The sequence below is a fragment of the Ischnura elegans genome, chromosome 6 (genome assembly GCF_921293095.1).
Source record: "Ischnura elegans chromosome 6, ioIscEleg1.1, whole genome shotgun sequence".
Lineage (NCBI taxonomy): Eukaryota > Metazoa > Arthropoda > Insecta > Odonata > Coenagrionidae > Ischnura > Ischnura elegans.
In genome coordinates this window covers 22225174-22251907 of record NC_060251.1, presented here as the reverse complement: position 1 = coordinate 22251907, position 26734 = coordinate 22225174, and the positions used below count along the sequence as shown (strand labels likewise).

At 39.7% G+C, this 26734-nt stretch overlaps 1 protein-coding gene across 2 annotated transcripts in view; it reads left to right on the top strand.

The window, feature by feature from the left end:
- Nucleotides 1–26734, top strand: part of LOC124160182 (glutamate synthase [NADH]) — a 156625-nt gene that overhangs the window by 52210 nt on the left and 77681 nt on the right. For both annotated transcript variants that reach the window (XM_046535951.1, XM_046535950.1), the window contains exons 3-5: nucleotides 8896–9026; nucleotides 13717–13843; nucleotides 25929–26057. In XM_046535951.1, coding sequence (XP_046391907.1) covers nucleotides 8896–9026; nucleotides 13717–13843; nucleotides 25929–26057 — 387 coding nt within the window. The remainder of the gene's footprint in view (nucleotides 1–8895; nucleotides 9027–13716; nucleotides 13844–25928; nucleotides 26058–26734) is intronic.

The window sequence follows — 26734 nt, the reverse complement described above, 5'->3', positions numbered from 1 at the left end:
TTCTCAGTCAGCAGGCGCTGTAGAAATGAAAAATCACTGTTCAATACTCAAATGAGAGTCCATTCGCGATGATAATGGCTTGTGACGTCGGTTTTAATATCAGTATTTTTACACGATTTTCTCTGACATTATTATTATGAGGAAAGCCCAGATAGCTCTCGTAAAGACATGTATATATCACCTTAAATCGTATATTGAAGTTTAATTTGTTAAATACAGCCATTATCCTAGTTCATGTGCTTGGCTCTGACATAATACCAAATTATTGTGGAGAAATAAGTTGATTTCCATGCATTGTAGATATTGATCTTTTCGACTATTAGTGAGAATAAAAATTCGTAAAACAATCTTCTCTCGCATCGTCGGTGTTGCAAAATTCTTCCACTGATGAAATTTTTTTACTTTTCCTGTAAGTGATCCGTGAAATACACTTTGAAGATATTTCATTTCCTTATTTGTAGTTCGGGGAATTATTCCGTATTTATCTCGTTTTTCCATCTGCGCAATTCATTTTACCAGTGATTAATTGCGCATAAGTCTCAGAAAGTTATTATCTCTTCGGAGGGGAGAGGAGAGGGGCGTGCGGCGATGAATGAATGCGGTGGTGTTTGCGTAGAAGTTCGCCTCCCTATTTGGACTTTGAACGCGATGGGGAGGCGCGCACATGCACTCCGGCTCCGAACAGATTCTCGGTCTCATGCGCCGATGCTCGAGATGGAAATTGGTCGGTGCTGATCATTGTGTAGTAACACCGGAATTGGTTGCGTGACATTATTTTAAACATGACCATGATGAAATGGCTTTACATGAACGCTTTTGCGTAATCTCAAACTTATAGAGGCTGACGTTTCGTGTTTTCCACCGCATTTATATTCATTTTTTGGACAGGGATGCCCACTTAAAAAATATTGGGGGTGCCCATACTCTGGGCCTTGCCCCAGGAAATTTTATAAATAGTGAGTTTTAAAGTTTTTTAAAAGCATTTAAGGAGAGTCGTATGATCACATTAGAACCCCGAAAACTCCACTCTGACAACTTGACACTCCGAGGAAAATCGACAAGCCTGATACATATCTTTTCCTCCCCCCCTATATCGAATTTTTTACGGGGATCGGGCCTTCTCAGGCCCCATGAAGTCGGCGTAACTGGTATTGGACGATATTTAGACTTCTACTTATTATTAGAATAATCAAAATTTATTATAACACATTTCAAATTATTAGAAAAGCCGTAGAGATAGATTCAGTGATTCCACCCGAAGATTGATTTGTTGTGAGAATAGAATTCACCCCTTGGTAAGCCACAGAAATGTGAATCTCACCCTTTCAGGGAAGAGGAACAGATCCTTTCCCTGGGCCACCACGCACTAAAAGAATTTTTGTTTGCAGGTGCCCGAAACCTTAGATCGATGCTAGAAAAAATTGTGGGGGTTTTAAGGGGAGGTGGATCATTTCGTGGAGGGGGGGGTTCTATTGAAAGGGGAACACTTATGACCGTATCTTCTCAGCGTTTCGGGGTGTTTGAACCCAATGGCCCTCTCCTTCCCTATCTCCGCTCGCTACGGCCTTGCAAAGGCTTCATTCTGAATCCTTCAATCAGCAACCAAGCGCTTTTCTACTAGGCAGCCACGAGCCACGTAGAGAGAGTAATGGCACTTAATATCGTTTGCTCGGCACAAGTAATGATTCACGAAATTGAGATTAATCGGCACACATCATCTGTCTGGGCAGACATATAAAAATACGAAATTCTGCATCCACCCTTAAGCGGACACGATGAAGCCAATCGCCCAAAACCACGAATAGACGCGGAGGAGGAATCGATAAACCAATACTCATTTTAAGGGCTTTTTATCACGTGACAGTAGTGGAAATTTTCGGACCATTCTCTGTTGACGTTCGAATTGTTGATAGTGGTAATCTTCCTAGGTATCTTTAGGAGTCGTCTCTCACTCCTCACGCTCATATTAACTGATATTTTGCTATATTCGTCCACTACAGTGGCATGATTTATCGTTTATTCATTCCCTCTTTAAGTTCAAATCCGCCCATCCATCCTTTTCAGCGAAAGTCGTAGCGAGCGGCGGGAGTCTAGGGGTTCAAAACCCCCCTCCGAAATGCGTATCACCTCCAACGGAAGCCCCCTGAAATTTTCATGCCCAACTTATCTTCCAGCATATATTTATGGCTTCGGCCTTGTTATCAGCAGTAAATAAAATTCAAAAGCTTGTAAACGATGCTTGAAAAGTGAAATATAGCACATGTATTCTTGTTAGAGCACGGAAAATCTCTGTTCTTTATTGCAACCACAATATTTATTGGTATAATATAAAATGATAGTTTAAGGAAATTAAACGCGGACCAGCCTGTATTACTTTTACAAAGTCATCCTTGTGGTTCAAATAAAGGCAAATTGTAAGGGTGAATTTGTTTACATGATATTTAGATTCAAAATTATATTTCCATCGAAATTAAATTCTACATAATAGGAAAGTCTCGGGATTTGAATGAAATATATTTTTAAGGATTTGATTTTTATACCCTTTTCAGTTTCCGTTATTTTATCTGAATTTTGAGAAGCTAAGGCTTTCAATATTGTTTTTTAATTTATGGAATTACGTAGCCAATTTTAGCGCTCTTTATGTTTACTCTGAGTTTCAATGGCTGTATACGGAATGGCATTGATGCAAACCTGGGCTTACGTTGCCGGGAAGCCACACTATAGTCCCGTGGTGGATGTTGGTTTCATTCCATTATCCCGTATAATTTACGACCCGCCCTCTACAGTTATTTCCTCTCAGTGGTGCGATTTGCCCGCGGGTTTCATTATATCGCCACCAATGAGCGTTGTCTATTTTTGGACGATGCAAATGGGGGCAACGGGCTCGCGATGGATTTCTCCGGAGTCGCTCGGCCGGCTTTTTTTTTGCGTGTGCCAAAAACACCGCGGGAGTGGTCTCTCGAGTAGAAATGGCGAGTCGTTGCGCAATTCACGGTTGCAAATGCGAAGAATACAATGTCCCGCGTATTTTTTTCTCGCTCAATTGGTTTTCTTTGTACCGTGTCGCAACTTGCTCGCGCATGTGCAAAAAACTCGTCTGGTGGAGCGCATGCTCTGCGGCTGATTTTTTCGTCTGATCCTCTCCGCGGCTCACGAACCATGCTTCGCCGGCGTGATTTTCACTCGTTACGTAACGAAGCCGGGAGCAAAATGCCAATAGCCGACATGGAGCGCTTAATCTTTGTCAATGCTTGTGTCAATGCTGACTTATCCCTACGCTTCATCGGCTATCTATCCCGCAAACCCCCTCAGTAAGCATGTGGCGTTGGATTTAAGGGCTTCAGCCGCCAACTACGATGTAAATACGATTTACAGTGTCTCCCAAAAAGAATGACCCGATTTTAACTTATAATAATATTGAAACAAATGCCATTAGGCAGGCGAAATAGCGCCAGATGTGATCGGCATTGTTTAGAGTTTTAGAAAAATACCCTGAAAAACCACAATTGCGCTGATGTGGAGCGTGCAGCTCTTAGACCATTGGTCTAACAGTTAGGTCTAACAACAAGGTGCAGCCAGTCTCGCTGAAGATGGCGTCCGCGTAACAGATGGCGTATTGTGTTATCGAATTTAGTCGTACTCAATTAGTGATCGCAGTTCAGCGGCCGTTTCGTATTCGATTTCGTGCTGAACCTCCATCACCAAAGAACATTCGACGGTGGTATAAACAGTTCGAAGAAACCGGGTATCCCTGTAAAGGGAAAAGTCCTGGCCTGCCACGCGTTCCTGAAGAAACAGTGGAACAAATCCGACGAGCATTTGAGCGGAGCTCTCGCAAGTCTACGCGTCGTGCTAGCTAAGAACTTAAGTCACCACGCATGACAGTGTGTCGTGTGTTATGGCGTCGTTTAGTCCTTAAACCATATCGAGTACAACTCGTACAAGATCTTCGAGCTACTGACAAAGTGAAGCGAGTGGACTTTAGCAATGCTATCCTAGAGGACATGGAAGACGACACTTTTATGCCACGGTTGATATTCAGCGACAAAGCAACTTTCCATATCAGCGGTAAGGTTCACCGTCGTAATGTGCGTATATGGGGGCTCAAAAATCCTAATGAAACAATTGAACACGGGCGTGATTCGCCCAAAGTGAATGTTTTTTGTATTGTTTCGCAAAGCAAGGTTTATGGACCCTACTTTTTTGGGGAACAAGCCGTAACAGGACATTCATACCTTGCAATACTACAGAACTGGTTATTCCCACCACTTATTGACTGTGACAATTTCATCTATCAGCAAGATGGAGCTCCACCGTACTGGCACAACAGCGTGCGCAGTTTCCTCAATGACAACTTGCCTCAGCGTTGGATAGGGCGTACAGGACCGCGAGACCAGGCTTTACACTCTTGGCCTCCTAGGTCCCCTGACATAACACCATGAGATTTTTTCCTTTGGGGATATGTTAAACAGCGTGTTTGCGTTCTTTCCTTACCTCGTGACATTGATGAACTAGAAACAAGAATATCAGCTGTTCTAGCTTCAGTGACAGAAGACACCTTACGCTCAGTTTGGGATGAAATCGGCTATCGGTTAGATGTCGTCCGTGCAGCCAATTGAGGACATATTGAACATTTATGATGTGTTTATATAAAATTTTGTCTTTTGTGAGTAATTTAGCATACAATTTGTTGATGTTAAGCCCTTCTTCCTAATATACAAACGTATTTAAAATCGGGTCATTCGTTTTGGGACACACTGTATTATTAATAAATGTGTGCTTTGTGTTTCTATTGTAGCCTAACGTTTATTATGCTCCTATATTGGAAAAAAATTCGTTGACCTAGCCAATCACGAATTATATCTCCAGTATTTCCTTTCCTTCTGATTCGAAATTATAGTGCGGATCCAGAATGATGCCCTCTATGTCTCACAGAAACACGTCTGTTCCTAATGGCTCAAAAAACAATCCGCTAAAAATGTAGCATATTTGAGTACTATATCTAGTAAATTCAAGCGTTTGGAACATAAAGATGTGTAGTTAATTCCTTATGGTATGTTTTCTTGTTCCAAGCGGAAAATCCCGACGTGATTTTCTACCGTGAAATGTATATACTCTCAATAAACACTTTGCTTTGAATTTTAGTGGCAATTTAAGATCGATTCTAGGTTCTTTCCTTTACTCACGGCCTTCATGTCTTGTGAATTTATCTAAGTTGGGAAGCGACCTTGTAAATGGTGCCTGTCTTGTTACGCAATAACAGACTATATTTGTACTCCTTTTTTAATTTGGTATAATCATCAGAGTGACAGATGGGCTCACGTCCAATGTGACGGTCCAAGGGGAAGCAATTGGTCACATTCTTCTTTTAGTTTCCGGAACATCGTCAAAAATTCCTCGTCACATGTCCAGTGTAAGTGTACCCAGCCTCTGGCCCGCGGGTCATTTGCTGCCCGCGAAACTGAATTGAATGGATTGTTATTACGTTTTCGTTTGCGTGCACATGCATTTTTATTTTGTAAATTTTGCATCCACAATCCTCCCATGATGCTATTCGTGTGCATTGGCTGATACAAGCCTAATTTCTTCAAGACTCGTTTTCATTTCCCTCGGGCACTGAAAGGAATTCATTGAATGTTACGCGAAAATCCATAAAAAATGAATTGATAGAATGAGATAAGCCGGCTGTGGCGATGCCTCATCAGGTTAGATACGGAGTGGATTCCAGTCTCGGCGGAATAAACTGAATGGAGATAGCATTTTTATATAACAGCTCAGATACCACGCGTTAGATGTGTTGTTGTGTAGAACTTTCTCTGGGTATTTCTTTGGCATATTGATAAATATATGTATTAGTACATTTTTATATACATTGATAAATATATAGAGATATACTATTGACAAAAGTACTAAAGTCGACGTATAAATGCTTAATTTGCAGAAATATTCGTAATCAAAAGTTATTATTCATTTTCTCGCATATTCTGTTCAGGGCGGTAGATCGATGAATTTCTGTTTTCTGTTACGGGAAGCCACTCAATCCTTTAAGTCCCTTCTATCCTCGAGATGCTTTAATGTGAGAATGAATCGCTGATTGGGATGGTATTTCCCAATAGCAGGTGTGTGGCTGATAATAGCACCAGGGTATTAACCCCGATTTATCTTTGATGCTATTGGCGCGAAGTATTCCACAAAGAACGAGGAAATTTAGGCGTTTCGAAACATTTTCCCATCTTTATCTCTGGAGCACCAATCTCATTAGCAATGTCGGGGTAAACATATCATCAAACCATTTTCCTACTACCGCCAAAATATTTTTTGTGTAGTCATCGTTTATAAAATGAAAATTGTGGAATCCTTTTCTCCATATCATCCTTTTTTATGCTAGTTCGCGAAACTTACCGGTGAATGTTTCAAATGAATGGTGAGGAGTGTTGTTTCGAGTAATTATGATCGTGACTGCATTCTTTTAAAAATATTGCCTGGCGCCGTGTTGTGTAAATACTTTGCACTCGTGAAAGTAGTATGGTAATCTCAGGTTTTGACATTTTATAAGCTCTTTCACCTTCTAATGATTAGCATGAATACTATAAACTTGTCGAGTCGAAGTTGAATGAATCTGCGAAATATCCAAAGCCTTTTTTATTTTTGACATTAGATCCTTAAGGCCAAGTTCCAAATCTATGGTCTTATGGTCCGCCTTTTGTTACTGTGCATAGAAATTACTTTTTTTACTTTCCATATAAATTTTGCATAACCGTTTTGAATTTACCTCATATCCATTGAACTTCATCCCACCAATAGAGTCTGAATGTGTTCAATCCCATAATTTTGAATGAACACAATCCAAATGGAGTAAGGTAGACTTTATCTTTTCAAAACGCATGGTATCAGGGGCTACTGTGTGAAAAGCCCCAAAATGGAATAAATAAAGCAATGAATGCAAGTTTCAATTAGTAATTTTGTGTTCGTGGAATATTGCACCAATGGCGTCGCAACGCACAGAAGCTGTCGCAACGGTTGCGTTGAATAAAGAAAAACGCCATCGTTAATATTCGCGAGGTAATCAATCTTGTCCAAATAATGCTGCGTTTAAGGTTAACCCTAAATTAAGATACCCTACCGATAATGATACATAAATTCGAATTGCATTATCAATCGTATCATATCCCAGCCTGTGTACCTGTCTGTACGAATAACATTTTGAAATAGTAACGTGTGTACTCTCAGGCCCTTTCTCTGTGTATAGCTTACTACGAACATAGTTATTTATCCTTAGAAAGTAGGTTCAATTTGAAAGTGATCCTTCATGGATCGATTCATTTGATGATGTGCTTCTAATTTTATGTGCGTATGCAAGTCAATGCTGAAGCATTGGACATGTATGCTTTAAGTGTCTGGAAGGTTGAAACCTCTTCTCCATAATTTCTGGATTACACTTGGATTTATAGCAACACACCGATTAGCCTTAGCTACCCATAGACAGATCAAATGGCTGAACTTAGGAAGCAAGGGAATTATCAATGAGAAATTAGAAGTATAACAATAACTATATTAATATAATGCCATTTGAAATGATACTACTTTATTGATTCTGTGGGAGCGTGGTGGTATAATAGTTAATTTATCAGCCTACTGAATGAAGAGTCTCAGGTACAAATGCAGATGACACGTAGCCAAACAAAAATCCTAGCGGTGCGAAGTGCCCTGTGAAAATAATTGCCCCCTCCCCCCCTTCCCCCGACTTACTATTAACATACTATACTGAAAGCCACACAATAGGCATGTTGCAGGTGTTATTTAGCCACCCGTTTACCTGGAATATATATTACAATTAAAAAAAAGAAGAAACAAATGAATTGCACGTCGTGAGAAATTAGACAGCCTTAGTTCGAACGAGAATCAAAAGAACGAGAATCTTGCATGTGCATCTTTTATTGAAGTCCTTTATTGTTCGGGGTAAATACGAATTCCGATGCGTATGTTCTACAAAATATTTCTTATTTTGTCTCTATTGGACTTGGAAATAAAGTGAAATTCCAAGACGATGTTCTTCATGTCGCCCGGAAAGATACCTATTGACCAAGCAATCTCAAGCCTAGCACGTTGTATTCGGGTCCCATTCGGATTGGTCTAAGGGCCTTTGCACACTAAGCCACCATGGTGGCGCCACCATGGAAGCGCCACCACGAAAGTCAATTGAGCTATATGTACAACAGCACACTGGGCCACTTTGGTGGCTTGGTCGCGCTCCTGGAAGCGCGGCCAAAATTGCGGTGGCCAGAGCCCCCGACTTTGCTCGCCACCAAGGACGCGCCACCAGCCGAAAAGCATTGAATCATATGAAGCACTGCACACCAGCGCTACTCTGTGGTGACACCAGTAGGTTTGTTTTGTTTTGTGTTTCTTCAGTGTAACTTGTGATCATGGCGAGGCTTGACGTGTAACGTTTTATCTTAGAAGTGAAAACCATGCCAGCGTTGTGGGACACGAGTTGTGAAGTGTACTTGGACAGAGATGTAAAGCGTAAAAACGGGTGTATCCAGTATTTTCTCCTTTTTTTCTCCTTTTATTCCGCAAGTAAAAAACATAAAAGCAAACCCACAAGCTTCTTCCACATCCATCACGATTAATAGGAAACAGTAAACTGAGCAAGCGTGGTGGCTGATGAAGTGGCTCACCACTCAAGGTTACTCGCCACCAAACGCGCTTCCAAAGTGGCGTTTCCATGGTAGCGCCACCATGGTGGCCTAGTGTGCGAAGGCCCCCTTTTGATTAAAGCGCTGAGGGATTGAGCTATGGATATGTCATTGGAGTATTACTAACATATCTATTGTTGAAGTTATGATGTGCATATGTGTTTTTCTAATGTATTTCCGTACTTCTTTTCTGCAGATCGTGTGGGACGCGAAGGAGTTGTCCCGCCGTATGAACCACCGTGGGGCGTGCGCGTGTGATAATGACACGGGCGACGGCGCCGGCGTGCTCACCGCCATCCCGCACACACTCTACGCCAAAGTACTCAGGTATGGACTCAATGGATGAAAGAATGGGTGAAAGTTAAGCAATTTCTCGTATACTTAAGTATTTGTCGTAAGAACACAGTAGGAGCAGAATCGTTTGATCAGTTTCTGGCAATTATGAACAATTTTCGTATAATCTCGAAGATTGGCAAACTTTTCAGAATAAGGAACAGCGATAAATATTCGAGATATGCGCAAATTTTATATGGATATCATTTTAATGTGTATTTTTTATGAGATGAATGAAAAATGGATAACAAGCACAGATAGTGTAAAAACAAAAATAATATTAAGCAATGGTCGACTTTGTACGGTTGATATGATACAGACATGCCTACTATTTCAGTGCCATGCACGGAAATTACGCAGCAAGCAACGGAACAATAAAATCATTCAATGTTTTATTTTCGCTGCTTATTATCTCACTCTAATGCATGTGTTACTATTAGCAATAAAATTTAATTCCTATTTGAAATAATGGTCGAAGCTCCGACGATGTCAATTAATCTTGACGATATGCTGGCCGATTTTCAATGTAATTGTCTCCCGACAACTTGAGCTAAAAATGTAAAGTGATGAACGGCATACGGGTATGTTATATAAGCTTAGAAAAGAATCATAATGGGAATAAAACTGCAAAACGTAGCTGTCTGTCCAATTTTATGTCTTCAAAATTACTTCAAACCACATTCAAACATATGCTCTTTATCGTGAATTATTTTAGCTCGAGTGACGACCAATGTTTGCTTATTTTGTCAATTTAAAATTATGGTAAGCCTATACTTAGGAATGAATCAGGTAGTTGCGGGGTAGATATGATTGAAAGGAAAACAAGTTATTGGATTAACAGAAATTCATGAGTCGTCCATGATTTCCGTTGACAATAAACGCTGAAAATTTTATTGGCCGATACTTAATAGTAATTTTGCAAGTGCCAAGCTCTCCATAAAATTTAAACTTGGGTTATGAAAATGTCTCCAGAGAATTGACAATTTCCTGCTGAGGATAGCCTTCGCTTTTATTGCGCATCTTTCGGTGACTCCGTGTGCGATGCTTCGAATCGATGGTGGGATGGGGAGTCGGAGGGATGGGGGCCCGCCCGTTACCTCGGCCGCTGACGTCACGTCTCCGTCCATCCGCAATCCAAGAGCGGCCTGCTCAAAATTCGCGGCACGGAGGGGTCAAGAATCCCGACTATCTGCTCTCGGAAGGAAAACATTTCAAGACTGCTGCTTGCCCTTCTCGCATTTAATCCCTCTTGTGTCAATCTAGTCGATTGCCTATTGCGCGGTTGGTGCTCCACGCTCTATTGGCTGGATAGATCCACGATTCCCTTCCTCCTCAGCCCACTTCCTAATCGCCCTCTCGCCCCTCCTTTCTCATTTTCCCTCTCTCCTCATCTACCATAAATCCGTGAAAGTATTATTAGAAGTATTTTAACTGTGAAGGACGGTTTGCACGGAGGTATTTTGCGACCGACCCCGACCCTGCCCCCCCCCCCTCCCCAGTTGAACTTACCACTTCGTTTCACTATAAGGCCTATTAATATCTATAATTTATAAGGCCTATTTATATCTAACAAGGAGAGGCACGTACCCTGATCTGCCTTTTTCAATGCCGTATTTTTTATGGCCATCGGAATGGTGAACATATCTCTGAACTAGTAGTGGTTCCGTCGAATGGGCCTTAGTTTGGCCTTAATTGATTAATCTTCATGCGGTGCTTTTCACAAGCGTTATATAATTTTAAAATATCACACACCTTAGCAGATGGGTGTGGTGGGGTAGTGGTTGTGTATATTACTCCCACCAAGGGGGCCCGGGTTAAGGGCTTCGTAATGGCAGTATATTTTGTTGTCTTCATTGTGATCATACGGCGTCAAGTTTTTCATTAATTTTAATTGCAGCAAGCATAGACATGAGACAATTTTTTTATCATCATAATGGCGTTTAGATATTTAAGCAGTGTCATTTCAAACGCGGAAATAGAACGACTACACTAGCAAGGGTTGGTGTGCGCTAAAATGTTAATTTTTTCTTTGCTTATACTGATCAACTTCCACATTAAAAATGAAAAGCACTCTTGCGAAAGCACATGCCATTAAAGGCTCGCGGCGAGCAACAATATGCGTACAGAGATAATTAATAAGAACACAAAACGAATATAAAATGCCATATCTCTAGAACACTTGTAATTCACTTTAATCTAAAGGGAGTTTACTTACACAGTACCTACGTGCTAAAAAAACATTCGGAAATATAATTTCAATTAACAAATAGGATGAAATAAAAGTAGATAACCCTGGACCGGGGGCGCAGGCGTATAAAATACGTCAAGCTTCGAAAACCAAAGATTTCAACATTGTACGTATATTCTGGGCTAGAATGTTCTCGTGTATTCCTACGATGTACTTTGACAGTCTATATTGCGAGTTTTCAAAGTTCGAGGTATTGTAGCTAATTTTTTCGATCAGCAAGAGGAACCCGTCACCCGTGGCGTATAAATTACGTCGCGCGACCGGCCGTGTACCATCGGTACCACTTGGGTGCCTTTATATGTGTATCACCTATAAATGTACAAGAATGAACTAATTTCTAGAAATAAAGATTAATTTTAACAAAAATCGAGTGTTATCATATATGCACATATCATGGGCAAAGTACACCATTCGCCCGGTCGTGTAAAAATAACAGTCGCGCCCGCTAGAGGGTTAAAAGCAACAATTACGCCAAATGTGTCTTGTGCTCGCCGCTTCCCAAAATCTTCCGTAGCCCTTCCAATATAATAACAAGAGGCCCACCGACAAATGTCATTCCATGGAAAAAAAAGCCACTGTTATAGCCCCCCGTTATAGCCACTGTTATAATCTTTCGGTATGTTTTTGAGGAAAGAAGCAAGTGTAGCCTTCATTTCTCCGCGTTTGAAATGACACTGCTTAAATACCTAAACGCCATTATGATGATTAAAAAAATTGTCTCATGTCTATGCTTTTGTCGGCGGCGACACGCTTCTGTCAGCTTAACTTGCTGCCGTCTTCACGGATGAAGAGAGTTATTTACTCTCTTCATTCGTGTGGAGGAAGCTGCCGGAACATGTTGGTGATAAAAAAAAGCTCAACTGGACAGATAACCTAAATTCCTACGTGTAATCTATCCATCTATCTTAATGTTATGTGCACGTCATAAGTTACGGTGTAGGTCATAGGTGTAATCATTCAGTTTACTATCCTGAAGCGAAATGTTGTATTAGACGTGTTGTTTAAAAAGGTTATTTTTATCTCATGTGTTTCGAGGTTAAAGTGTGGAGGAAAATTTATTCGGCAATATTGGCGCACAAAATAGCTAATGTGGAACCTATTGTTGAAAAGAATTAATTTTGTTCTGGACAAGGGGATAATCCTACCGTTGGAAGGAGGAACAAAGAAACATATTAACTGGCGGAATGGGTTCATGAGGGATGATGGAGTGATGAAGTTAACGAGATAGGAAAGGATGATGGTGATTAGGTGGATGGGGAAGGCAGATAGTTGGCAAAATTGATATCATGGCGAGATATTGGACGGGTGCCGAGATGAAATCGCTTTTTGAGACAGAGACGCGACGTGTAATAGGTGATTAACACAATAGGGTAGTTTCCTTCATAAAAGAAAACGAAAGGCATTGATGGCGATTCGTTACCCACCATTAGTGTATTCATAATACACAAATTATTTGGTTTTTGAAATACCGGTTTAGACGAATGGCAAGGGTCAAATTTTATCCTCATTTGAAAAAGGCCAGATTGGCGCCCATGCGATTCCACTCCACGTGACGTCACAGGGACCTAGTTTCTACACGAGAGGATAGGAGTTATGCATCGTCAGAGGCTACCAATGCATGCATGAGTCACAGAGCTCAGGGAAACATGTCTTAATAATCACCTATTAAAACTGGCTAAGGTCGGAAAGTTTTCTTCGCTTGATAAGGTATTAATAAACCTTTTTTAAGCCATGCGCTACCAGACAGGAAGGTACTCAGCTACCGTTAGCATTCTGCGTCCTATCAGCGCTCAGAGCCTCGATCAAGGTCACCTACCAGGCGGGAGGGGGAACCAGAAATGCGTCGTACGGACTTTTTCCCTTCATTCCTACTTACGCGTCGCGTTTTCGCGCGCTTGAAATTTTTCACTTTTCATTTGATCGCGAAAAATAGATATCGTCATTTAAAAATCTAAAAGCGTGAAATACGTACTCCAGGAGTAATAATCTTTCGATTTAGGCAATAAAAAAATAATAGGAAACCACCCTATTGGCGTGTACTTACACATTTATCAATTTATAATGAGCATCGCTTGTAACGAAACGCCTTGAAATAGACACTTATGCCAGTAGTAATTTGGAATAATATTGGCTTTCTTCTATGTAACTTCGATACCTTCACTGCATAAACGCTCAACAATCGCCCACCGAATCAAATCCGCTCATCTAGTGGCCCTAGTAGTACTAGATGAGCGGATTTGATTCGGTGGGCGATTGTTGAGCGTTTATGCAGTGGAGGTATCGACTTTTTATATATCTCTCTATTTCTCCATTGTTAATTTTATTTAAGATTGTATATTTTCATTCCATATGTAGAGTTAGAAGATAGATTTCGGCAATTTAGGCTAAGGTTGCGCTCTCAAGATAAGGCTGTGACAGATGAATTTTTGCTTGCAGAGAAACTCAGAATTTGGAGCTCCCTCCCTTCGGCCGCTATGCTACTGGAATCTTCTTCCTCGACAAGACTCATCATAAGGAGAGCGAGGATAACTTCGGCAAGCTTGCAGAAAGGTGTGGACTTAAGGTGAGTGCCGAAGATATGCCCTAAATTTTTCGCATGCCAAAGGTAATAGGTACTCTTTAATCGATTACTATTACTACCATTTACATTCCCCTCTACATTATTGCTTCGAGATTCGATGTCACTATCCGCTCCTCACGAATGCTATCTGTGCACCAAGTGCGAAAATCCCATTGGGCAAAAATCATTTGCCTTGACATTAATCCATGATTTTCCCGTGTTGAATTTTTACATTTCCAAAGCTCTTGTGAGTTGCTTTGTTAAGGTTATCGCTAATTAATTCCTGATTCCTTTGTTTAGTAAGTAGAAGCACGTTATAAAGTGATTTAAACTATAGATGTTATCGAGGGAGACATTGGTATTACCTATGTATATTAGTTGATATATTTTTATTTATTCATGCAAAAATATTTTGTAGTAAAAATATTCTAATTGTTTATTGCTTGTTTAGTAAAGCTTGCCGAATATCATGTTCGTGCTAAATGAAGGGTCGACAGATTACGGTGTAGACGAAAACAACTCTCATCTGCTGTTTCGGTTCCGTTCCGTCGTTTTATTCAAATTTTTATTTGTCATATGCCTTTTTCATCAATAATCGAAGATGTTCTTTTAGTCTTGGCCGTTATTCTCTTTGGTCCGGTGTTCCTTTCAGTTTTCCAATTACCCTCCCTAATATCTCCTCCTGAGATTTTTTTATGTTCCCTCGTAAACTTTTTCCCTTTTTCCTTTCACTCGAACTGTGCATTACCCCCTTTCCATTACTTTCCTCCAATCAGCCCTCTGGCTCCGGAACTTGGATAATACCGCAGAGATTATGCTGGCGCGATCCTCTTTTTTTTCCTCGCTCCGTGTAATTTGGCAGCGCTGCCGTTCCGTGTGCAGTGCAGATGTCATGCCGACCGAGAAGTAGGACTCCGGACTCTGTCCTTCCTCCTCCGGCGTTGGGTGTGGCCGCTATCAGAGACGGTTCTCCTCCTATTCAATTCTCTCACTCCTTCATATCAGACCTCTGGGCCACGCTATTGGTTTTATATCTCCATTTCTAGTGAAGGAAAATAGGTACGGGAAGTGACAAGGGAAGGTTAGTGGAGGGAATGTGTTGAGAAAAGTTCCAAAGAGGAAAGCTCCATCTGGCATATCTAAAAATATTCCCCAGGTTATTCGATTACTTCTCCACCTGGGTTTTTAAGCTTGATATAACTTATTTTTCTTATGCTCTGCGTATTTGCGCATATTGCACTCGTCAATAAGACAGAATTAGGATTGCACTAACACATCGTCACACCGGGTCCATATTCTTCCTCTAGGTCTGCATTATTGACATGAAGTATTTTTTACTTGGTCAAAGTATACCTACATAGTCATTTCGTTACTAAGAAATCCATAGATTACCTCTACGTGAACTTTAATTTGTTCCCAAGATTGAGACACTATTCTTGTTAAAAGAGTAGTAATTGATGAAATAAAATATTTATTAATGAGAGATTTTATTTTTTTTTGGTCAATTAGTATCGATAAATGGAAAGGGACGTGCAGTTATTCTTTCGTGTTAACTCTTATTTCTACTCATCCGTTGAAATTATCTTTGTGGTTATTAAAAGTTCATTTCACCCCGGCACGTAGACCACATTTGCAATACTCATATAATACTAATCGATACCACAAACGCTCTGCAAATAGTGCATAGTGCACAAACGCTCTGCAAATCGCCCACCGAATCTAATTCGCTCCTCTAGTAGCCCAGCAATACGAATCCGCTCAGCTGGCAGTAGCCGGAGCATTAACGCTCACCTCAAATTCTTCTAGCTTCGGAGGTGAGCGTTTATGCTCCGGCTACTGCCAGCTGTGCGGAATCGTATTGTTGGGCTACTAGATGAGCGAATTTGATTCGGTGGGCGATTGCTGAGCGTTTGTACAGTGGAGGTATCGTAATACATTTCCTCAGCATCCTAGCGTTTTATTTATGATTTACTCAAAAATTTCAACAGTTATGGTTCGTCATTTCTCACGATCGCATCGTATTATTTTATCTCCTGTCTCTCAGATTTCTTCTTATGTTCTCGATTTTCCTCGTCATTTTCTGACTACCAGTTAGTCTATCCTGCGACCGGTAAATCATACTCCTTACCTCTCTTAATAACGTCAATAAAGCCTATTATCTTCATTCTCCTTCCCCGTCTGTCCATAAAATTACCTTTATGTCTTTCATTTGTCCCCCAAGTGATTGTGTCTCTATCGTAAACAATGGACCATTGTCTTTTCTCTTCCCCGCATAGCTTTAAGGGCCCCCGCGCACTGGCAACTTTAATCACCGTCAACCAAACAATTTACTCACCCAAGAGTTGCTCGCTACCGCGCACTGGCGATTAAATAGTTGCCCCTCAGCTCAGTTTACAATGGATCTCGCGGAAGCAAGTTGTGTTGTTGCGCTCATTTTGAGATAGCGAAAAAATAAGCAAAGGAACAAAATGTTTTGGGTACAGTATTTGTCCTTGTGGACTATCTTCTTTTTAGAGTAATATAGATAAACTATACTGCATGTAAAATTGGTAGAAGTTCATAGAACTTTCGTTTAATCTAAAATTTTGTTGCCTTTAATTCCAATTCATTATCAAGTTACTTAAAAATGATCACAAATTCAATCACCTAAATATAATAGCTATCTTAATCAAATTAAATAAATCTGGTTTATATAGATACCAGGAATGAACTTCAATGGCTTTAATCAAAAATCGGGCACCAGAGAAGCTGTAAAAATGGTGGAGTGGCTATTTAATATGGGACCAGATATCAGGGAAGAGATACATCCATACACTTATACATGGAAAGGAGGCTTAACTATTGAAAAGAGACTATTATGGATCGAGAAACACATGAGGAGGAAACTCAAGAAAATAAAATATGACGCGAGCTTGGAAGGATTGGGCTGCAGTCAGTGGTGTAAATATGGGGGGTGAGGGGATAGATCCCCCCCAAACTATCAGAGGAAAAAAAATATATTTAAAAAATTACCTAGTATTGAAATATAATAACTTTGTCTGCTTAAATTTAAATTTTTAGCGCCAAAATTATGTAAAATGTATAATTATTATTATTATATTTTTCTTCTTTTCTTGACCTTATTTAATATATAATATGGTATTTCCTGGAGTGTAGGTCATAATGACCTATACTCCAGGAAATACCATATTATGTAAAATGTATATCGAGGCATGTCATTTTTCAAAAATTTTCCCACCCCATGCCATCTCATCCTCCCCCCACCCCCAAAGCATATTCCTAGTTACGTCATTGTCTGCAGTACAGCAATCACGATTGCAATACTGTGGAATCTTTGGGGATACAGAGTGTTTTCTTGTTTTTGGTAATACTCTGTTCAGAATCACTTACTTATCTTTGACATGTAAGTGCGATTCCTCTATTAAATCCATGATAAATTGGAATCAATTTTACATGATATCCGCCTTTTATTAATTGTAATTTGCTTCGTTCAAACAACTTTCATTTTATAATGCTCACTAGTGTAAAAAAATGTGAAATTTATAAGAACCTGAAAAGAGCCTGAACCAGAAAATAAAGAAGAACGTTAGGATTATATTTCAGCATTAAATTTTAAACGAAAAATTACGAAAAAAAAGTGGTTCTATGGAGTAACCCACACCTGTGCAGATTAGCTCCAAATTCGAACCATTAGCGCCGCCTCAGTCGAACTTAAGTCTCGAGAATTTTAACATGGATTGCCGAATCTTTCCGTAAGGGTATATGACCGTTGGTTGTGAATTTATGGCTTCCAAATTCAATCCAGGGCTTGTTCAATAAATTAAAGTACCGCAAATAATCCCAAAAGGAATGAGGCCGGAGCAAAATTTGCAGTAAAATTGAGAAATGGGAAGAAAGAACGGAAGGAAAAAATTAAAGAAATGATGGCGTCGAGTGAAGGTGTAACGCATATACCGTAGCGGAAGGACAAATCAACCTACCCAATGTGGTTTTTTAAATAGAAATCCTATTTCGAGCAACAGAGATGATTGAAATAATTGAAGATGTCGACTTGAACGAAGAAAAAGAAATGAATCAAGATCAGAAACGTAGATGGAATGCGAGAAATTCCAAGGCTCAGCATTATATAGTCTCTACAATAGAGATCCGTGGTCCACCATGTAATGTGCTGTGAAACAGTTGTAGTTGGACAAGTAGAAAGGAGAAGAATAGGAAAGTGAAGAAAAGAAATACGAAGAATCTCAAGAAAATAAAGAAAATCAAGATGAAGAAAATTTAATGAAAGGTGTTAAATGAAGGGAAGGTGTAAATATGTGAGTAAAATTATTCTGAGGCTGTTGTGTATTTTTACATAATGGAAGTAAGTGAAGTTGTAAATGTAAGGCTTCCAAATAAAATGCAGAGCATGTTCAGTAATTAAAATTACCGTATATAATCACAAAACTTAAAAACTATGAGACCTTTGCAAATCGCGTCCTGGAAAACACTTCCTAAGATGCGCTTCGAACAAGTGCCGTCAAGCAACTGAAAAGTTGACAGTGCGCGGGGTTGGGTAAACATCCACGCGATCTATTCCTGCCGGCAGCAATTTAATCACCCTCAGAATAGGTCCGGACGCAATTATTTAGTTGCGGCAACTAAAAAGTCACCCGTGCGCGGGGCCACAGTCAATGCCGTGTGTTTCATTTGAACTTCCACAAAGCAACTAAATAGTTGCTTTGAAAAAGTTGCCAGTGCGCGGGGGCCCTAAGTCTTCTTCACGTTGCCGTCTTCTCCCCTGTTTTCAAAGCTGAACCTTTTATCTTCCATCCTCGGGTATTTTTATCCACTTTACTAGTAATTGTCTTTCTCGTCATCCAATTTGAACCTTCCACGTCCATTGTTTTAGCTTTTCACCCTTACTTTGCCCTTTGAATTTTTAATTCATTAAGAAGGCTTAGTTTTCTTCTCACTGTACCTCACATATGTGCATACTTTCCCAAATTTTGCAAAATATTTTCCTGTTAATGCTGTTAACTTTTTTTTGTGTCTCACTCTTATTTCCTGTGTGTTTGCGTTTAGTTATTTTCATACACTCAATGGTTCATAAACTTCCAAATACACGTGTATCCTATGGCTGGTATATTTTTGTCTGTGCATCTTTATTTCCTTTGTTCCCAGCCGTTTCTCGATATTGCGTCAACATCATCACTATCGTGTGTTTCTCCACCTATTTCCTGGATTACTGTATATTTCTATACCCATTCTACTGCTCAAAGATGTTCAAGGAAAACCTCGTTAGGGAGTGGTAAAACTAGCGCATGTGTGGAAATCCTATCGGATAGATGACGCCTGCTCGTGATGATGTAAAATATGTCGCGTCTATGATAAGGTGAGTGGAAGGATTGATGATTTTAATGCGACTTCATCCGGGTATGCATGAGAGTATGGGCACGCTGAGTTTATGGTCCAGTTCCCAGTGATGATTCCCAATTGAAATTCCAAATAGAGAAAGACACCATTGTATAAAATAAAATTCGTTGAAAGGAAAAAAGCCCATCGTAGGTTAAATTCAAATTCAAGTGAGTTACCCCCAGTTATCCCAATATTAATGATAAATACATCCACCACAATGGGGACTTATCATTGATCATTGCAGGCTTAGAGTAACTAGCAGGTCCCAGGACATGAATCCTTCAGGAGAACTTTATTTTTTCAATTGGAAATTCACAACGAATGTTAATTACTCATTACTTTCAATTTAGGATTTCCAACTGTCAAAAGGGTTTTCAATTGCAAATTTTGAACTAGGTGGCCATCTCCGTGGCCTTCCGTCCACCTCGTTGTCCGCTTTCTCTTCCATTCTTCTTTCCCATCACGTAATCAATATCCAACCCCTTAAAGAGTCACATCTCCACTCCCACGTCTCTCTCCTATCATCTCTCCTCCCCACCCCCTCGTTACCCTCACAAAGTCCTCTCCCGCCCCCGTTAGCAGCGCCATGCGGTTCCTCCCACGCACCTCGTGGCAAGCCCCGAAATTCCCTGGAGCGATGCCAATGCTGCTCTCTCGTATCACCGCCCCCTCTGCCATCTCCTCCCCCACCCCCGCTGCATCAAACTCCTCGCGATGACGTCTTTCGGTAGCGCCATCCCCTCACACACCCAACCATTGTCCTTCCGCGCCGCTCCACTCTCCCCTATATCGCCTGAGAGGAAGACGACCGAACCTCCTCCGCAGTGGAAAATGTAGAAGTGTAGCGTAGTAGCTGTACTCTCTTTCTACTTTTGATGGAAGATATATGTGGTAAATAAATCGGATGTGGCCGACATAATTTCCTATTACTCAACTGGCCGTTAAGTAGTTAAAAGACCCAATTATTAAATGAAATTTGGTGGTGCTGCTAATTGGCTGAAATGAAATTTAGAAGTTTATCTCCTAAGCCAATTAAAATAGGAATTACAGTCTTACTCCGTCCTTGGACAGGTTAACACACATACTCCTCCCCGATAATGGTTGCCCAGCCAACCGAAAACCCTGTTTTGGAGACTATTTCCTGTTATAATTGCCTTTAGGACATACACTTCTAAGACTCAATTGTTGAAAGTGAATTTACCTTGGATAGCTGATTTCATCGTTTATGAGTTAAATTGTAGTAAATATACCACGCTTTTATCTCTCACTGGCAAAAATATCCCTCCTAATATCTACAATTCGTCATTTTTCTGCTTAATGATGCTTAGGGTTGTAATAGGGAGTATGACCTTTCCCCCTTCAAGACAGGAAACTCTGACCTGAAGGAAGTGTTGGATGGATGAAAGCTTTTCGCTTATTTCGGAACAGGAAGAAACGAACCCCAATTTTCGGGAAAATAAATGATGCTCTAATTCTTAAACATAGCACGACCTGTTAACTGCTTATAGCATTCCTCGGCAGATTTTTCTCGTAATGAAGGGAGAGAGGAAATTAAAAGATAAGACATGATACTCAACCCCTCCTTATATTCCTCATGATTTACGTCTGAACCTGCTTCTGAAAGCTCTACTACCGGTTGCGACGGTTGTTTGGTTAGCTAAATAGCGCATGGTAGATGATAGGGGTGTGTTTTTCCCAATGGGATTTATCACGTTATAGATAAAATAGGTTCGTTTTCGTGAGTGTTGAAAATAGCTCTCCAAGATAGATTTTACACTGTTTATTTTCAGTAATTGAGCCATGGAACCACTTTGGCTGCGTTACATTAAATTCGTTATTTCCCATGATCAAAGGATAACCGTCGTACTATTATCTTCCCGTGTTGAATTAAAACTTTTGGGCTATGTCGCCGCGTCAGATTTTGGGTGGCCCCAACGTTTCCCGACCGATGCTGGTCGCTTTCTCAAGGGAATCTGAATCAGATTCCCTTGAGAAAGCGACCAGCATCGGTCGGGAAACGTTGGGGCCACCCAAAATCTGACGCGGCGACATAGCCCAAAAGTTTTAATTCAACATGACGAGCACCCGCGAAAGTTTTAACGAAGAATTATTATCTTCCCGTCATCGTTGGGTACTGGAGCATACGGTTTTTTTCTCGATTTTTATTTTCCATTGGTATAAAACTAGGAGGACGGCATTGATCATTTCGACCCGTGTATCATGTTCAAAATCACATGTAACCATTCATTTTCTATTTAATGCCTCAGAAATTTCGTGACTTTTTTATACATACACTGCTAATACAGAAAGAAAATGTCATAATGATCAAAAACGAGGAAGTACGACATTGTCGTACTTCCTCGTACGAAAATTTCAAATGGATGTTGTATCAAGGAGAACATTTAGGTAAGATTTTCTCATTATTATCTTCTCTTGCACACCCAGGGTATTTATTTACGGATCAAATAAAAATTTAGAATACATAAAGATCGATATTAGAAACATTTTAATTCCATTTCAGTTTTATTCTTCTATGTATGAGCTGGCATCTATTTGTGGGTTGCATAAGTAACAATACTTGTCTAATTTCTTCGGTTCAATAAAATTTTAACTATTACAGATTGATAGTTAGTTTTTTTCTATTGCCATGGTTTAATTCACTATGCATCACGAAAATATGCCAGGTAATTGGAGATTTTGATAACAGAATGGAACATGAAGCTAGAAGTCAAAATGACCCATGCCCGTCCTTTTAGGTATTATTTACTTTCCGTCCTCGTTGGGTTTACTGATTAAGATAGAACATACAAATTCGCCTGCTGAAAAAAAAACCGCCCTCCGTCAGTCATGGCGTCATTTCATGGTTCATTGCGATGACTCAAGACGGCCTGTCCTGGTAGAAGCGGTAGATCATTATGACATCAGCGATGATGGTGTTATTATGACGAAAGCCGTGATCTTTACTTTACCTCCTCCTGACTTATACCATCAACACAATGGCAGTTTCTGGAATCAAAATGAAATACTTCATAAGTGTGTATCTTTAAGATTCCTTTGGGTGATAGTATCGTTTTCAAAAATAGAAAACCCCCGATTATTACCGCATCGATTATTACCGCATAACTTTCGAAAATGGTAAAATTTTATTTTTTGGGAAATTGCTATTATTTATTTTTGCTGAGAAGAACATGGCTAAAAAGCCTTGAAGAACGATTATGGAACGAATATTTTTACTGTTTAATATAAATAATCATATAATTATCGAGGATACATTTCTAAGAGTAGCGACAGACATTTCCATGGCATCAGTAAATCCGCGTTCCATCTTGAGATATGTTTTCATTGATCCTAGAATAAGTGGCGTCACGTCAAGTGCCTGTCGCCCTTTTCTACTATTCTATTTCTTTCTTAGATGATAAATGCTCTCTCTAGCAATATTCATGATACTCTGCCAAATCTTCTTGGCTTGGATATCCTGGATAGACGTCACTTTATCATGCCAAAAGAAGTGCTATGGTTCTGCGATGATACTTTCGGTTATTAGCTCTTATTTTATCTTTTAGGTGTTTTCTTTATATCCGAATAGAATGTAGATTTTGGTATTGACTCGACTCAACCCGGAAAGTCTTTTATTTTTACTTTGACTGATGAATCGCTCGTTTCAGATACTCAGTTAATAACGATAGAAAGCGATTTTTGTAATTTGCTTAGCTTCATCGTGTGGATGCTTTAGGCTTGATATCTATTTTACTTTTTCTGCTTCAAGTATACTCATTATTGCAAGAGGGATCTACCATTTGAGATGGGTTCGCTCGACTGGAGAGGAAAATTTAGTTTTATTTACCGATCATACGCCCAAAAAAAAGCTGTATTCCTCAATAATACAATCAGAGTTTTAAAATAACTATGAAAAAATATTTTTTTTAATTGATAAATTTTTTTATATATTTCAATGATATATTTATGAAGTTTTTATGAACTTGTTGAAAAGTTGTCTGCCCTCAGCAGCCTTCCTTTGTTTTTTGATATAAAGCTAGTATTCCCTCCGAGTCATCCAATTCTCATCCAGATGAATTTTGGAATATTATCTTCTTCTGTGCCATCAAATCCTTTTGAAAATGTGGTTGATTATAATGGAGAGACGTTAGATAACTAACAATAAACATTCATTTGCTGTGGGACGATTTTTCTTCATATAACAAGTACCCGTGTGTTGTCGCTATTGCCCCAGGAGCGAATACTTCGCGTTGAATTTCATGAATAATTGGTTGGGACACATACTCGATATTTTCTTATCAACGGATTGGGTGCAAGTGACGGACTAAATCGTGCCTATTTAACTGTATGAAAGTATGAAGCAGCAGTGCGCTGATGCGTCAATTGTTTCAGTAACAACGAGCTCCGTTGCATTTGACGGTAACATAACAAAATTTCATGCTCTCATTTAATAAGTGGTTAGAGGTAAGTGATAGCTTTATTGGACCCCATTTCAAAACGAGCTCTACGTTAATTAATTATTTATTATTAGTGCCTCGCTTTTACTGTGGTCCCTTGGACTCAAGAGATTAAGTTCTTCAAAATCGTTTTTTTGACGTGGTTGACGTAGTATTTGAATATTAACCTATATTATGCTTAGCCTCAATTACCAATTCGAATGAAGAATTGTCGTTGTATCTCTGTTTTCCGTCAATTGTGACGTGCAAACTCTTATGAATTCATTTCTTTATGTTTTGATGTAATTGCCACGAAACATTTAAACGAGTGTGCGTGCGTCGTGCATTCACATACCGATTAAGATTCTGGTTTATCGACTGTGTACATACAAATTCAAAACGCTTACCGAGTAAGCATTAGAGTGATCTTATTTTTTATGTATTTGAGACGGACATGTAATACTCCCTTCGATTTGTTTTAGATTTTTATTAATGTATATTAGAAGGAAGAAAAAGGCTAAGATAATAGTTATAAGGGTATAAAATTTTTAATGTAGGAGAAAATATATAAACGAGACATTGAAACTTTTTTAGATTCAATTCTCTAAACCGCAGCGAGAAGGCCAGCAATTTCTCCCATCAATGATGGAAAGTTAGAGCGAGCAGCGGTGACGATTGAGTTTCAAGTTTCACTGTCGCGGCCTCTTGGCGCGTACTCCTTGGATGTTAGGCAACCTACATCGAAAGTAAGTCGCTGCAGTGTTGCATAATCACCAGGAGTCGATCGTGCTCGCTGCATGTGCTATGTGCGCACTTCAATTCCGCGAAGCCACGCATTGCGCCCCGCGTCGTCTTGACCGGAGGAAATTGTCCTGGACCTCACTCTTATTCTTTCGCCGCGGGACGAGCTGACATTCGTGGCGGAAACCTTAGAGCTCAGCGGGGAGCCTTGACTTGTTTGCCAGCGTCGCAATTCCACAAACCGCAACATTGCTTCATACTTTTCTCTGGGGGCGTGTGGATGACTACTTTTATTTAATTTGTATTTTGCACTAATAAAATACCATGTATGATGTTGACGTTGTTCAAAATCCTCTCAATATAATTGGTATTAAGTTCATGTACTCATACAGGAATTGTTCGTTATCAAATAGGTTACTTAAATGCCATTTCAATATTATAGCATGTATGATAACTAATTGAGCTAATTCGTTTTCAATTGAGTCTATTTAACTCCGAAAAATGAATATGATGGCTATTAACACAAAAAGATCGTTCTTATTTTACTCATCTTCTCCTCGTACACTCGTGGAACATTCGGTCCTCTGAAATTATTGTCATTTTAGATTTTCATGTTAATAATTATTTATATGTAATTATTTAACTGTATGCGTACCTGTTTTTGATTGAAAAAAGGCAGCCAAAGTTGGCTTTAACAGTTTTTCTTACTTGAATCCAGAATCTGAATCATGTCATCCTGGTTGGTTGGTTTTTCATTTCTGTGTTCTGAAATGAGATTCCTATCTTATCTGATAAGCACGTCAAAGAATTTTAAAGCTCGCCTGGTTTGTTTTTTTTTTACGGTTGGCGCGTGAAGCTACTAGCGTGGCAAATGTTGATGACAACTCCGTTTACGAACCTCCGAAGGTAGAATACTATTTCGCTCCGTAAGTGACCCAGACATTCCATCATAAACACATCAGCAATAACACCTTGATCATTCAAGTTACTGTGATTGACATTTTTTGTTCGCCAGACAGACGCACGCCATGTACTTGTTCCTACTTTTCTCTTGGTCCTACTCGAGGGACTTACTGTCAATTTTTTCCGACAAATGGTTTAATAAATAAAATAAAAATATAAAAATTAAGTAGCTGCACATTTAATTATTTTATTATCCTACTGTATCTTTAATTACGAATTATTTTTATTCAAGTGATTGTGCGTGGTATAAAGACGAAAATGAAAATGAGACTTCGTTGATTTCCACTGATTAATTTCGTCCGTACGTCATGTTTCGAAACATAGAGGTCATTATAAAGAGGTACTAACTGTCGTACGGACGAAATCAGCGGAAATCAACGAAGTCTCCTTTTCATTTTCGAGTATTAACTTCCACATAGTCGAGCCTAATACCATTTGTGTAAAGACCATATCCGTCGTTGCATCCTTCTAAACTAAATCTTCTGCATGTTAATTATGTTTCCCAAGTGATTGCTTTGATACGATGACTTCTATTCTCTGCTGTTCGTCCCTCGCAGGTGCTGTGCTGGCGGACTGTGCCCACGGACAGCGCGGGCATTGGAGAGGTGGCGCGCAGCGGCGAGCCCTTCATGCGCCAGGTGTTCATCACGGGTGACTTCGAGGACGAGGACCAACTGCGCCGACAAGTGAGTCTCGCCAAACCCTCCCCAACCACTAACCACCGCTTTTAGATAAACCCTATTTCTTATCTCTGAACTGATTAAAGGCTCTTTCATTTATGATTATTTCCGATTAAGATTATCTTCAATTAAAATTGTGTTCGCTTCTCGTTAATGTGTCGTCATCCGCGATGTCTCTTCACCGGCTCCATTGTGCTGGATATCATGAATCATCACCATTACAATCCAACTTAGCAAATGATTTTTTTTAAATTAGGGTTTATGCATTAACGTTGCTTGTGAGGGCATAATATTTATTACGAGTTAAATTAACTCATAAGATTCTACAACATCCCCAATTGAATTTTATTACCAAAGCGTATGAGGTTATAGAAATGAGTACCATAATGCAAATGAAAGTTGGAAATGGAACTTCCGATTCTGATTTTTAGTTGATTTAGACTCCATCAGCGGAGACTAGGAGAGGATTGTCTCTCTTATATCCTTTAATTCACGTTTCAACTTTTATCCTGACTTATGACAGGTTAATACCCATTCTCCTCTCTCTCGTTGATGGTTGCTAAGCCAACCGAAAAACAGTTTTAATAAATTTCATTTTCGAATTTTATTTGAATATATTTCTAAAATCTACTTTTAGACAAATAGTAACTCACTGTAATCCATATTATGGGGATGTGTATTGA